At 38.1% G+C, this 13,963-nt stretch overlaps 1 protein-coding gene across 1 annotated transcript in view; it reads left to right on the plus strand.

Annotated features, from left to right (window-relative positions):
• Positions 1 to 13,963, plus strand: part of LOC127837987 (collagen alpha-1(I) chain-like) — a 55,633-nt gene that overhangs the window by 5,866 nt on the left and 35,804 nt on the right. Inside the window, exons 3-19 of the mRNA XM_052365453.1 lie at positions 60 to 282; positions 2,076 to 2,235; positions 2,652 to 2,927; positions 4,136 to 4,216; positions 4,917 to 4,976; positions 5,330 to 5,392; positions 6,132 to 6,206; positions 6,696 to 6,761; positions 7,032 to 7,088; positions 8,596 to 8,649; positions 9,045 to 9,098; positions 9,398 to 9,451; positions 10,219 to 10,272; positions 11,103 to 11,201; positions 11,849 to 11,902; positions 12,252 to 12,350; positions 13,505 to 13,603. Coding sequence (XP_052221413.1) covers positions 60 to 282; positions 2,076 to 2,235; positions 2,652 to 2,927; positions 4,136 to 4,216; positions 4,917 to 4,976; positions 5,330 to 5,392; positions 6,132 to 6,206; positions 6,696 to 6,761; positions 7,032 to 7,088; positions 8,596 to 8,649; positions 9,045 to 9,098; positions 9,398 to 9,451; positions 10,219 to 10,272; positions 11,103 to 11,201; positions 11,849 to 11,902; positions 12,252 to 12,350; positions 13,505 to 13,603 — 1,628 coding nt within the window. The remainder of the gene's footprint in view (positions 1 to 59; positions 283 to 2,075; positions 2,236 to 2,651; positions 2,928 to 4,135; positions 4,217 to 4,916; positions 4,977 to 5,329; positions 5,393 to 6,131; positions 6,207 to 6,695; positions 6,762 to 7,031; positions 7,089 to 8,595; positions 8,650 to 9,044; positions 9,099 to 9,397; positions 9,452 to 10,218; positions 10,273 to 11,102; positions 11,202 to 11,848; positions 11,903 to 12,251; positions 12,351 to 13,504; positions 13,604 to 13,963) is intronic.

Consider the following 13,963-nt stretch of genomic DNA (forward strand, 5'->3'; position numbering starts at 1 on the left):
CCCTTGCATTTAATCCCGTCTTCCCAAAGAGCGGATCATTATTATTTGTTCTATTCCAGCCGGGTTTTCAAGTACCAACTTCTCTATCGTGACGACCTTTAAATACACGATGTCCTACACCGCGGAGCTGTTCAGCATCTACGGAGAGGCGGGAGAGACGTCGCTCAGTCTTCAGGTGGGGCCGAAAGAGGCTTTTATCCAATACACGGAGGCGCTTCCGGAAGGCGCGCCAGTCCCAGAACCGTCGGTGTTGAAGATTCCCGTTGAAATGAAGCAGGACGCGTAAGTCACGGAAATTAGTTGTCGTTTTGTAATCATGAAACGGAAGATGGCGTGTAAGCCGGTGAAATAATTGTTTTCGTTCACATTAATAAAGGATGGTATATTACAAAGTTTATTTATTACATATGATGTATATGAAACATAGTCAATGAAACATATTCCTCTACTTATGGCGGTGTCTTTTCGATATACAAAGAAGATGCTAATCGTTTTTACACAAAGCAATAAAAATACTAAAACCAAACACTACCAAACGATAGTTGATTAAAAATAATTCGCATAAAACAGTGTTGATATTAAGATAGCATAAAGCTTATTTTCGCATTAATATACTATGCACGTGCAAATTCGGTTTATTTTAGATATACTTACTCTATAGACGGTATAGTGAAATCACTTGGGTTTTATTCTGGTTCGTTGTGTGTAATCCTTCACAATCTTTTATTGGCATTAACAACAGTATTTTTAAAGTTGATAATTATAAATACATACTGTTTTCTTATTCTAAATTATATATACCATAATAATTTATGTGCATACACATATAACCGCACCTGTAAGAATAATTCAATTGCAATCTATTGTTCATTCTTAGATTATATCCGCAGCCACGCCACTTTACACTCGCTGTAAATATTTGTGTCTTGTATTGTGAAAATTGGGCATAATGCATGTGCGTAAAGTGTCTGTCCCAGATTAGCCTTTGCAGTCCGCACAGGCTAATCAGGGACGACACTTTCCGCATTTATGGTATCTTTAGTTTCAAGGAAGTCCCTCCTTACCGAAAATCAAGTTTAGGCGGAAAGTGTCATCCCTGATTTGCCTGTGCGGACTGCACAGGCTAATCTGGGACGACATTTTACGCACATGCATAAAGCACAGTTTTCTCAGAACAATGCTCATTTTATCGTCGTTTAATCCGATGCACTGATGCAAATTACAAGCAGGCTTACCTAGTGTTTTATCCGACTTGCTCTATATTTACAGACGGGTTAATCACTTAACACACAAGATGACAACTTCCATGCTGAGGCAGGAGTTTTTCACCGTTTTATACCCATTATTACTTTTATAAATTGTGTAAATTCCGCTCACTTTACAGCCATATCAGCAAGAAAGGGATTAGCGTTTATTCAGTCTTAATATTTGCTCTATATATCGACTTTACTTGCTGCGAATTTTTGTAGCGAGAGCTGTTATTTTGTGACCCGCTAAATAAATTCGCAGGAGTAAAGTCGAGATATTGAGCAAATATTAAAACGAAATAAGCGGCTATCACTTTCTTTCAGATATGGCTGGAAAGTTAGCGGGGTTTATATAGTAATTAAAGCAATAAAGGGCATAAAACGGCGAAAAATTACTATCTCGGCATGGGCGTCGCCATCTTGTTTGTCACGTGAAGCCCCATCTGTAAATATAGAGCAAGATCTATGAACACTATGTAAGCCCGCGTGTAAATTGCATCAGTGGAAAAGGCGGTGTATGAGCCGCGTTACTAGGAAAACTGGGCTTAATACATGCGCGTAAAGTGTAATCCCGGGTTAGCCATTGCAATCTGCCCAGACTTATCAGGGACGTCACTTTCCGCTGTTATAAGTTTTTTCTTTCAAAGGTGATTTATTTTCTAGACGAAAGGTCAGTCTATGCGAAAAATGTCATCCCTGATAAGCTTTTACGGACTGCACATACTTATCTTAGGACGACACTTTACGCACATGCATTAAGTCCAGTTTTCCCAGATCGCGGCTATTATGATGAACTCTCCCACATTATACTTAACTTCCGTCTCCCAGCTGGCAGCGTCTGTCACTGAGCGCCGTTGCCGGAACCGTGTCACTCTTCCACGACGGAAACATTGTAACAGGCCTTCCGCAAGGGGAATTCGCCGAGGCTCAACTCTATCTGAGCGATAAGGGATTCATGTCGTTCTCTAACGATGACAAACCATTCAAGGTACATCTGGATACTTTGCATTATACCGATGTTGTTGTTGTTGTTTTCTTAGGAAACTAAATTATTAATATGCCTTTACTGAATTCTGTAAATGAGAAAGCATTTTATTAAAGCGAATCTCTTTACAATAAGCACAACAATCATATGACACGATAACACAGGCATAAAACGAATCCACAATCTCTCCGATAACAAAGTTTAAAATGCAAGCCTTCAGTAACCGGCATGAGTCATTTAAAGAATGGGAACAATTAACATGGCCGCAACCGAGAGCTAGGTTGTCCTCACTACTTAAGTGTTGAATCCTCTGGAATTGTAATTTGACCTACTTTTCATCAACATTAATTTTTCACCTGAAAGTTCGCAGGAGCACGTCTGCACATGCAAGCAGTCATTAACTATTTCACTGTTTCTAGGGAGTGGTACAGGACCTCATCTATGTGCCCTCGGACATGGCCGCGTATGAGCACACCACGCGGTACTGCCCGGACTGCCACGTCGCCTTTCCCCAGCCGGCGAAGAACGGATTCGCCATCATTGGCGGTGGCGGCGGCAGCAGCGGTGGCGGCGTCGGCGGAGGCAGAGGAGGCATCAGCAGTGTATCCGGTGGCAGTGTATCCGGCGGCAGTGTCAACGGAAGTTCCGAGGTCGCAGTGGAATACGAGTCTGCAGCCGGAGGCGGTCAGTATGAGGTGAGTGCATGCCGCATTATAAGAGCATCATTCTGGGTAAATTTGCATTTCAAACGTGTCATTCCAGATAATCATGTACAATATGAACAGACAAATCAGGGACAACGCTTGCCGCTTTTATGGTATTTTTCGTTTAAAGGAAGTCTCTTCTAAACGAAAATCCAGTCTAGTCGAGAATTGTCGTCTTTGATTAGCCTGCGCAGATTGAACAAGCTTACATGTATATGGGACGACACTTTACGCATATGCGTTAAGGCCTTTTGTCCCAGAACGAGGCTAATATTACAAGTACGGTATACCGTTACGTTTGATCTTTACTGTCGAACCGTTTGTTGCGTTATATGACGTATTTTATCATTTCTTTTTGTTTAGCCATTTTTACTAAAAGATAAGATACCTCCATGATCAATCTTTATTCTTATTTGGTTTGCCCTGGAAATTGTCACCATTGTATGAGACGCATCATCGCAGTCTGGTTTGGAGTTACGATGTCCGCTATAAAGTCACACAATTGTTCGTAGTCTCAACGGCGAACAGGGTAGCTCAAGACCAGACCAGATTGTGCTAATGCTTTGGCTGGTCGCATATGGCATAATACCTTTTTTCGCATGACGCATCTCATGAATGATTCCTTTTTATTAGAGCTGGGGATTTTTCTTCTCGTTTTATTATCGATTATCTTTATATTATTTGGATTGATCAGCAATTTTTTAGGTATGTTTTATGTTAAGTTTATTTTGCTTGTATTTTTCCTATCCTTGCGAGCTTTCCCGTGTCTCCATTTTCGCAAATTCTTGTGAAAATAGAATTTCTCTTTGCTGATATGCTATACCGGGGTAGCTGGTCATCATAATGAAAGATACAAATGAATAGGCCACGCGCTTCGGAAAAATGGAGTTTAAAGCATGTGCGCAAAGTGTCGTCCCAGATTAGCCTGTGCAGGATAATCAGGGACGACACATTCCGCTTAAATTGGATTTTTGATCCGAATAGTCTTACGATCAACGAAAAATACAATAACCGCAGACAGCGTCGTCTCTGGTTAGCCTGTGCGGACTGCACAATACTACACAGGCTTATGCGGAACAATGCTTTACGCACGTACATTAAGCATTGTATTTTCAGAGCTCGGCCTATATGTTTTTGTATGCTCATATGCATATATTCTCTTTATTTCACCACATTTCATCATGCTCTACATTTCACAGGCTGGCTTCATGGGCAAGGAGGAGGGGGGACTCGTCATGGGCATGGGTATGGACAAAAAAGACCCCGGACAAATCGTTTACGTAAGTACTTTACATATGAGCATCGTTTTGGAAAATGGGGCTTAATGCTTGTGTTTTAAGTATCGTCCCAGATTAGCATATGCAGCCCGCACAGGCTAACATGGGACGACACTTTCCGCTTTTATGGTATTATCCGTTAAAAGGAAGTCTCGTCGTAGCAGAAATCCTGTTTAGGCGGAAAGTGTCGTCTCTGATTAGCGAGTCCGAACTGCACACGCTAATCTATGACGACATTTTACGCACACGCATTAAGTCACGTTTTCCCAGAGCAAGGAACATTTTCTTACGAGTTCCCATCCTTACTGACGACAGATACCATTTGTTTAATATTTTCATAAAGCTATTCACGAATTTGCTTACATACTCAGTCGTTCAAAAACATTTCCACCATGTGTGAATTATGTTGTGTGTAAAGAAAAGAAACTACTTTGATTAACTGGTCCATTTTGCACAAAAGAACTTTTCTTATAACCTCATATACAAGTCATGAGTGAAAAATGGTACGTTTACAAAACGTATTGCTCATGAGCAAAAATTTGAAAAGGACGAAAATATTATTTTGCATTTATTAGGTTTTGTTATATTTAAATGTGTGTTAGACAATCTTGTAAACTTATATTAGCTTCTTTAATATAGCTCATTTTTTATATGCTATTTTCTCGTCGTTAAACGTTTCTTACTTGAACCTTGATTTATTCAGGCTGTCGATAAATACGGGCCCGCCATGGTTGGAGCTGAAATGGCGCTCGGAGTACCATACGTAAATATACACCATTGATTGTTTACGAAATATTTACAGAATTAAAGAAGTTGAACTTTTGCCTTTTCTGTCGTTATCATTTGCGAATGCAATTACAGCAAAAACAAATTATGCAGAAATTAAACACTTCAACATCCTTGGAATTTTTGTTCGAGTTAGTGTCGACTGTCAAAGCTTCCTAAAGTTATATACATTTCGCCAATGACTTGGATATTTATATTAAATTTATTGTGATACAATACAAAAGAAACAACGCTATTAAAGACTAATCTTTTCCTAAATAATGTTTTCAGTAAATTGATCCTTAATTTCGCATTATCTTTTCGATAATACAACACATGTTTTATTTGCAGGGACCGCCCGGACCCCCAGGTCAGCGCGGACCGATGGGACCACCTGGTCCGAAGGGTGAACAGGTGAGTAAATGTGAACTAGTTTTACTCTAATAAGTCTCATTCTGTGGAAACTGGGCTGAATGGGTGTGCGTAAAGTGTCGTCTCATATTAGCTGATGCAGTCAGCACAGATTATTCCGGAGCGACTCTTTCCGCCTGGATTTTCGTTATGAACAGTTTATTTTTAAAGGAAACATTCCTTAAGAGCGGAGTCTTCTATGATTGAACTGTGCGGACTGCATATGTTCATCTGGTACGACACTTTATGCACATGCATTTAGCTAAGATTTCTCAGTACCAGGTTTTAATACAAAAGTCAATACTAATTGCGTAGCAGAATAACATTAAGTTCGCACAATATATCCTTAATTAATGTAGTTCACAGATTTTTACAAACATTTTAAGGTTAGTTCTGCACTGAATAGCATAAGGAAAATGCTAAATATACTGTCAATAATTATCCAAGGAAAAACTATATTTAGCAAAACTATACGGCGTAACATATGCACGTTTGGATATGTATGCCACTAAAGAAACGGACATTCGGTGTAACACCTTTCGATTTTTATGTTAAAATCGGACGAATCCATCGTCCTGAGATATCGGGCGGACATTATAGTTTGCCACAATTATTAGTTGATTTATCAAAATTTGTGCAAACAGTTGACATTTATTGTCACATGTCTTTAATTGAATACTTCAGGCATTAAGTCATACGCATATAAAAATATAAACTTTTTTTTCGCTTCTGTTATAACTAGGGTTACCCCGGTCGCGACGGTCTCGCAGGAAACAACGGTCTTCCCGGTCCGCCCGGCAACGTGCTGGTGATTCCGGTAAGTTTGAATTGTGTTTGCAATTTGCAAACTATAGTTTAATATTCTAGCAATAATTGCAGTCGATAAAATTAACAATACAAATAATAATTTATAGTAGTTTTGCACACTGACACTGATAAAAGTTCGTAACTCAGTTTATGACCGAAAAGAATATTTAAAGTGTTTTACAGAAACGACTTTGTGCAAGATGTTTGATTGTTGGCGGACAAAACCTCTTCCAATGTATGTGCGTTGGAATTACCGTTAATATTACGACGATGTTAGGCATTATTAAACATCTTGAGTGTTATAAGCGAATGTTAAATGAATTGCTTTGATTTACGGTAAACATTTACATTTTAATGTGTCCAGCGCTTTGTGTAGTGTAAACATTTAACGTGACCTGTGCTTTTATGTGTACTTTACAATTGTTTTGTGCTCAGCGCTTTGATATGTAGTGTACAATAGTAATACGTTCTGTGAGTTTGATGTAAACCCATCTTACAGATGAATACTGACGGAAAGAACCAGGACCAAAGAGAAGCCTTCCAGATTCTTCTCAAACAACACATGGTAAGTATTAATGTCTACGTGTGTATGACGTCCAACGTAAATCATACCGAGCGTTTTCAACCATTAAACCTTTGCGTTTGCGAAAAGCAATTTGTCTTGAGAATAATGGAGCGTGTAATTGTATTGAAATACATTGATATAGTAATATATTTATAATGTGAAGGGTGAGACCTATTTATGTATTAACTATTTATAAATATACACCAAGCTTCAGCAAACCAAATAATGCATACATTTACTTCACGTCTCATATTTCAATTTGTATTTCAGCAATCTATGCGAGGTGCCCCTGGACCGCAAGGCATGACGGGTCATCCAGGACAGGCGGTAAGTTAACAATTCTGTGAAAACGGGTCTTAAGGCATTTGCGTTAAATGTCGAGCCACGTCAGCCAGTGAAGACCGTTAAGGCTATTCAGGGTTGACACTTTCCGCATGCATAGAATGTTCGTTTAAGGAAGTCTATACTTAACGAGAGGTTTACATGTTCATGCCAATGGATAGATTGTGTTTTTATTACAAATATCTCTTTCGAAACATTTTGACCCTTATTTGTATTCTTTCAAAATGCCCTGTCTATACTTATATTTTTTGCTCAAACATCTGCTTAACTTAATCAGTCAATGGACACTTTTTTGTCTATGTCAGCCGATAAAACAGTGTTTCTCTACATCAACCAAGAAATAAAGGTTTATATGTAAATCTTGGATGATAAATGCACGATCAGTATTTTAAAATAACGAACTACGCTAAATCACGTCAACATAAATTAATGACCTTTTCCAATTTTTACAATTGTTTCATTGCTTATTGTTTAACTCTTTATTTATTTATTTATTTGTTTATTTATTGATTGATTGATTGATTGATTGATTGATTGATTGATTGATTGATTTATTTATTTATTTATTTATTTATTTATTTATTTATTTATTTATTTATTTATTTATTTATTTATTTATTTATTTATTTATTTATTTATTTATTTATTTATTTTTATTTTATGCTTTACGGTGGTTTATAGAGAAATATCAGTGAATTAAAACTGATAATTTCACTGTTTCAAACAATGAAAATTATTAGTGAAAATTATCGATAATTTTCACCGTTTACTGTGAAATGACGTCTTTTTTGTAAATAAACTGTGAAAAATAGCATAAAATAAAAAGTCAATTTGTTGGATTCGGTTGAATATCGATTTTAATTCACTCGTGATCATAGAGAACACATATTTTCTATGATCACTCGTGAATTAAAATCGATAATCCACCGAATCCAACAAATATCCACTATTTATTCAATGCTTTCCGGTGGTTTATACAGAAATATCAGTGAATAAAACTGATAATTTGTCTGTTTCGAACAATGAAAATTATCGATAATTTTCACTGTTTACTGTGAAATGACGTCAGTTTTTTGACGAGATGACGTCATTATTCAAGCGAAATTCTTTAGTTGAACTCTTTAACAATGCATATAAACGGTGAAAAAAAGCATAAAATAAAAAGAAAATGTGTTGGATTTGATGGAATATCGATTTTAATTCACTCGTGATCATAGAAACTATATATTTTCACTCGTGGCTGCGACACTCGTGAAAATATTATTGTCTATGATCACTCGTGGATTAAAATCGATAATCCACCGAATCCAACAAATATCCTCTATACCTTTTTTTTTACAACGTTATGATTTTTTGACGTGATTTGTCAATTGCGCAGAGAAATTGGAAACGCCATGAAAAGTAACAAATTAATTAACAAGGGACCGCTAATTACGGGAAAGTTTGAACAAACAAGCATTTTGTTGGTAAACATGTCATGTTTTTGTGTTAGGGACTCCCGGGCGACCCAGGAGAGAGGGGTGACGAAGGACTTCCGGGTGACGCGGTGAGTAAAGGCACTGCATATGATGATTGTGGGTTGAAATTAACTGTTAACGATAAACAGTTATTTGGTTTTGTGCGTGGCCACAATTCATAGGAGCAAGTCCGTGACTGTTAAGTATTCGATTTGAAAATCGAGAGCTGTTGGTTAGGTATACCGGGGGTATAAACAAATTTTACGCAAATAAACATACACCGCTCCGGTTTTTTTAATTATATACTTTAATTTCAATGTGCAGTAAATAAACACTAACTAACTAAAACTCAAAATCGGTTTAAATATATTCACATATATGTACATGAACGTAAACAAAGAGGTATACCCATTTCAAGTACATAAACTGAAATGCGATAAAATCACATGAATACAATTTATTAAATCCCGGCCTCTATTTTCAGGGCCCACCGGGACCGATGGGGACCCCTGGAGCACCCGGACCGCCGGGCAAGAGGGTAAGTATGGATGAAGGATTTCAATAATATCATACACTTCCGGTCGGTCAATAGCCCAATGGCAATGTCGGTTCTGTAATCACTTAATATATATATATATATATATATATATATATATATATATATATATATATATATATATATATATATATATATATATATATATATTCCGTGGGTTGACGTCATGCCACCGACAGGAATAATTATGTGTAATTATTTAGTATAAATTAGTATGTAACCGATACGTACAATGATTGAGCATTTTCTTGCGTTCTCGAATGATCCATTTCTGACTGCAGGGTCGTAGCGGAAGGGATGGCGAGCGAGGACCCATTGGAGCGATAGGAGACAAGGTTTGTAACAAGTTTGATTGAAAGTATCGGATATAAGAGTAGGAAAACTAATCGTTGAAAAGATGGATTGATCGAGTAATGTTGTATTCCAAGCCACCGAAGGGTGAGAAGAATTCGATGTCACCAAATCAACGAGAGCAATAAAACTCCCCCTAACATCCGAGTCTTGTAATAATCCATTATTTATATACCTTCTTGCGATAAAACAAGGAAAACAAACATATATATTCGGTTTTTTCCAGCCCTTTGTTTCAAACTGATTTCAAATTGTTGGATACGGAGTTCTGATCACTTCCTCTGTACCAAACACATCAAACACCACACACCCTAGTATTTCAGCCATTTTATAAATCGGGAATCCTCGGACAATTCCGCCATCAGGGCGACGCAATCGGGAACCCTCGGACAATTCCGCGATAACGGCGATCGTCTATGTAGTCCACTGTCCGAAGCGTTCAGATTGAGGGCGTCGGTGTGGTGTAGTTCACTGTCCGAAGCGTTCAGATTGAGGGCGACGGTGTGGTGTAGTCCACTGTCCGAAGCGTTCAGATTGAGGGCGACGGTGTGGTGTAGTCCACTGTCCGAAGCGTTCAGATTGAGGGCGACGGTGTGGTGTAGCCCACTGTCCGAAGCGTTCAGATTGCCATTTTATATGGATATATACATTAATGGGATATACTACAATACAGTAAGCCCATACAAGCGAACGTGATCATTTGTATCAATTAAATTGCCGTTATTTTCACCACCGTTTTTGATGTTTTCAGGGCGAGGGTGGATATCCCGGCATCCCAGGTCCTCCGGGTGAGAAAGGACTTAGGGTAAGTGACTGCAAATTTACCATTCATCCTTTAATGTTAACGTGTGTTTCGTTACTTTTGTATATTTGTTAAGGGCGAGAAAAGACACGGGGTTATGACAAATTCATATATTATTTTACGCATAATATTTATAAAATGTTAATCATTGATTTATTTTCCCATGGTGTAAAATACACCATGTTACAGATAATACTGTTGTCGAAAATCATAAAAAAATAAAGCAAGTCAATGACATTTTATTTCCAACATTGCCACTCGATTCTCAGATAAAATAGTTAAAAAAACATTTATAAAAAAATGTGGATGTCAGTTAGATCATCCACGTTATTAAACCTCTTAATCGTTATAGTTGTGTGTAGAACGGTTAAATTGTATGACACCTGCAAAGTTTTCACCGATCATAAAAAATATTTATTGTTATCATATCTGCGCACACAAAAAGTATAGAGTCCATGGCCATTGAATAAATATTTTTAAGTCTAAAAATATGTTGACGAAAACGAGAGCTAGTCTTCTTACAAATGGATTTTACTCATCCGAATTTATAACGAATATATAACGTAACTAAGTCTAGCTTGATTTTATTAACATTTTCATTATTATCCGCAATCGATATTTTTTGAAATGACACATTTTGAAAAAAGGCAAATAGAGACGAATATGTATAACGCATCAGATCCTATGTATGTTCTTTTCCGCTTTCCATCTATTACTTCAATCAAGATATTAAGGACAATCTCCTAAAACATAACAGCAAATTTTTATGCGCCGAAGAAACTTCACAATTTAGAGAAGTGACCGCGACAATCCGTATATCCGAAATGTTACAGGGCTTTGCCGGTACCCAGGGTAGTCCCGGAGTCCCGGGACATGACGGTGAACAAGGAGCCCAGGGTGAGCCCGGGCCAATAGGACCCGCGGGCGAACAGGTAGTGTCCCCCCTCCCCACCCTTTCTAACACATATATACATATATGCGATACTGCTGCAGACCGTTGTTAATTATACGGTTAATTTAAATTCAAACGTTACGCCTTGTTTTAATACTTTTATTTACTACGCTTTGAATCGACCCATATCGTTTTGTTTAAATGTTCGAGTAAGTCAATAAGGTTGATAGTTAATGATTATAAAAATTGTAAATAATAAGTATATTTGTGCATTCAACGAATTTTGTTTAAGTGTGGTAATTTTAGCTTGTTTGCGAGGCATAAATTCAGACACGTTTCAGGCCTTTTCGTGGTTTGAACAGCAATACTAATGTGTTACTACTAGAAATAGGAATTTTTACTGTTCATATGCAGCGACGAAAGACCATAGCGACTAGTGCGTAACCGCCGACATTTTGCACTCTATGCACTCAAAGAAATACAATGCTGTTTTTAAACAGCATTTATAAAGATAATTTGAAGGTGAGATATAAATTACTTTGGATGTGAGTACCCTACACGTTAGCAGATTTAAACAATAAGTGTTACTATACAGCGATACAACACAAAAAGTAGCTCATGCAATTGTATGCTAGACCTGTTTAGTGCAAAAACTGTACTTTTACGCTGTTTTACCATTACGTTCAGGGCCTGCGAGGGTTTCTTGGACCACGTGGTCGGCCTGGACCAATCGGAGCACCTGTAAGTTTTAGCCAATCAAATTTCAAAATGAGCTATGCTTATGATGTGCATGATGGCAGTTTTGTATAATATAAAGTAAAAAATAATTCAAAGGGTCATGCATGTTATTGAAAATTATATGATTAGAGACAACTGTTTTACATGATTTAAAGATTCATAGAGATTTCCCATTAAATAAGTTACTTTGTAATGTTCATTTTCTATCGTACCACACATTAAAATCCAATGTTTAGCGACCTTATTTGTTATGTTAGGCGTTTTCCCTAATCCAAAAGAAAAGTGTCGATTTGAATAAACATTATGCTAGTCAGTATGATTGTGTTTTGCATATCACTGGCTATATGTTTAGGGCATTCCTGGCTCGGAAGGATCACAGGGACCCAAGGGCAACGCTGGCGCGGTTGGATCACCGGGCGCGCCCGGACAGGCAGGAGCCCCAGGACCGATTGTAAGCACTTACGAACGCAAAACTGTGATTTATACTTGTGCGGAAAATTTCTTCCAAGATGAGAGTTTGCAGTCCGCAATGACTAATCAGAGACGATACTTTCCGCTTTTATGAAAAATTTTCATTTGCAAATTATCACATCTCAAAGCGGAAAGTAGTATCCCAGATAAGCCTGTGCGGATTGCATTGGCTTAGCTTGGGTTCACTTTACGCACATGCATTAATTCCTGTTTTCGCAAAACGAGGCTAAAATTTTGGTAGAGCTGAACTTTTAATCCGAGGATCGCTAGTTAGATCGCTAGTTAGATCCCCGGATCGCTCACATACTTCGTTTGGGGATTTCCCTGATTTTATTTCAAATGGCATTCTCCCGCTACCCCTCATTCAAGTATGGCAGTTATCATTTACTTGTATAAGTAAGTACAATTATTGCTGGTTAACTCGCGTAACTAGGAAAAATAGAATTGGTTGTCTGATCGTTTTTTATTTGTGTCTTGTTCTGAGAAAATTGGGCTTAATGCATGTGCGTAAAGTGTCGTCCCAGATTAGCCTGTGCAGTCTACACAGGCTAATCAGGGACGACACTTTCCGCTTTTATGGTATTTTTAGTGTCAAGGAAGTCCCTCCTTGCCGAAAATCAAGTTTAGAGGGAAAGTGTCGTCCCTGATTAGCCGTTGCGGACTGCACAGGCTAATCTGGGATGACACTTCACGCACATGCATTATGTCCAGTTTTCTCAGAACGCGGCTCATTTGACTAAATGAGGTTTTTAATTTTGTACTTCGGTAACGAAATTTACCAAGTTAGCCTACCGAAGATGCTTCGTGAACCTGACACCGGGGACCTGACAGGGCCATAGCGATTACCACACATAACAAAACTATCACGTGATGAGAAATATGCATAAGTAGTTTAGAAATATGCGTGCATGACGATCAATTACCGGCACTCCTTTTCTACGCATATACTGGTTCTTCCATAGTACTTAAATACATCCGTTGCAAAATACTTTGACTGATGTAAAATCTTGGATGCTTTATATGACTTTAACGTCAGTGATAAAATTTACATACATATACCCAGCGTTTTTCGAAACCCGCTCAAGTGTATATATATTAGTGTTATACTATATACATTTGAATCTTTTATGACAGGGCTCCCCCGGACCCCCGGGTACGCTTGGACCGCAAGGTATACCCGGCGCCCAGGGAAAACCTGGCCTTCCAGGTCTTCCGGGACCCATAGGACCACCGGTAAGTCTCGTGACGTGTGAAAGTCAAAATCACTACTAGTATATGACTATATGACTTGAAATGTGATTGACGGGCTTGTTGCGTTGCAATGAATAGGCATATGTATAAAAATGCTATCTTCGTAAAAAGCCAACATGCCAAGTTTATGTTTAATGATGAAAACGCTGTGGATTAAACATGATGGTTAGAGGCTTGAAGATTGTTACTCACACGTACACTGATGCCGTACTTATATAGTGTGTCAACATGTCGTGGTATAAGCGGGTATTCTACCTTTGATTTGCAATATGTTAAAACATAATCTCAATAGCGTTCATCCGTTGTTTAACACTGTTGCGCGTTGTTGATCTCGACGTATTC

The sequence above is a fragment of the Dreissena polymorpha genome, chromosome 7 (assembly GCF_020536995.1).
Source record: "Dreissena polymorpha isolate Duluth1 chromosome 7, UMN_Dpol_1.0, whole genome shotgun sequence".
Taxonomy (NCBI): Eukaryota; Metazoa; Mollusca; class Bivalvia; order Myida; family Dreissenidae; genus Dreissena; species Dreissena polymorpha.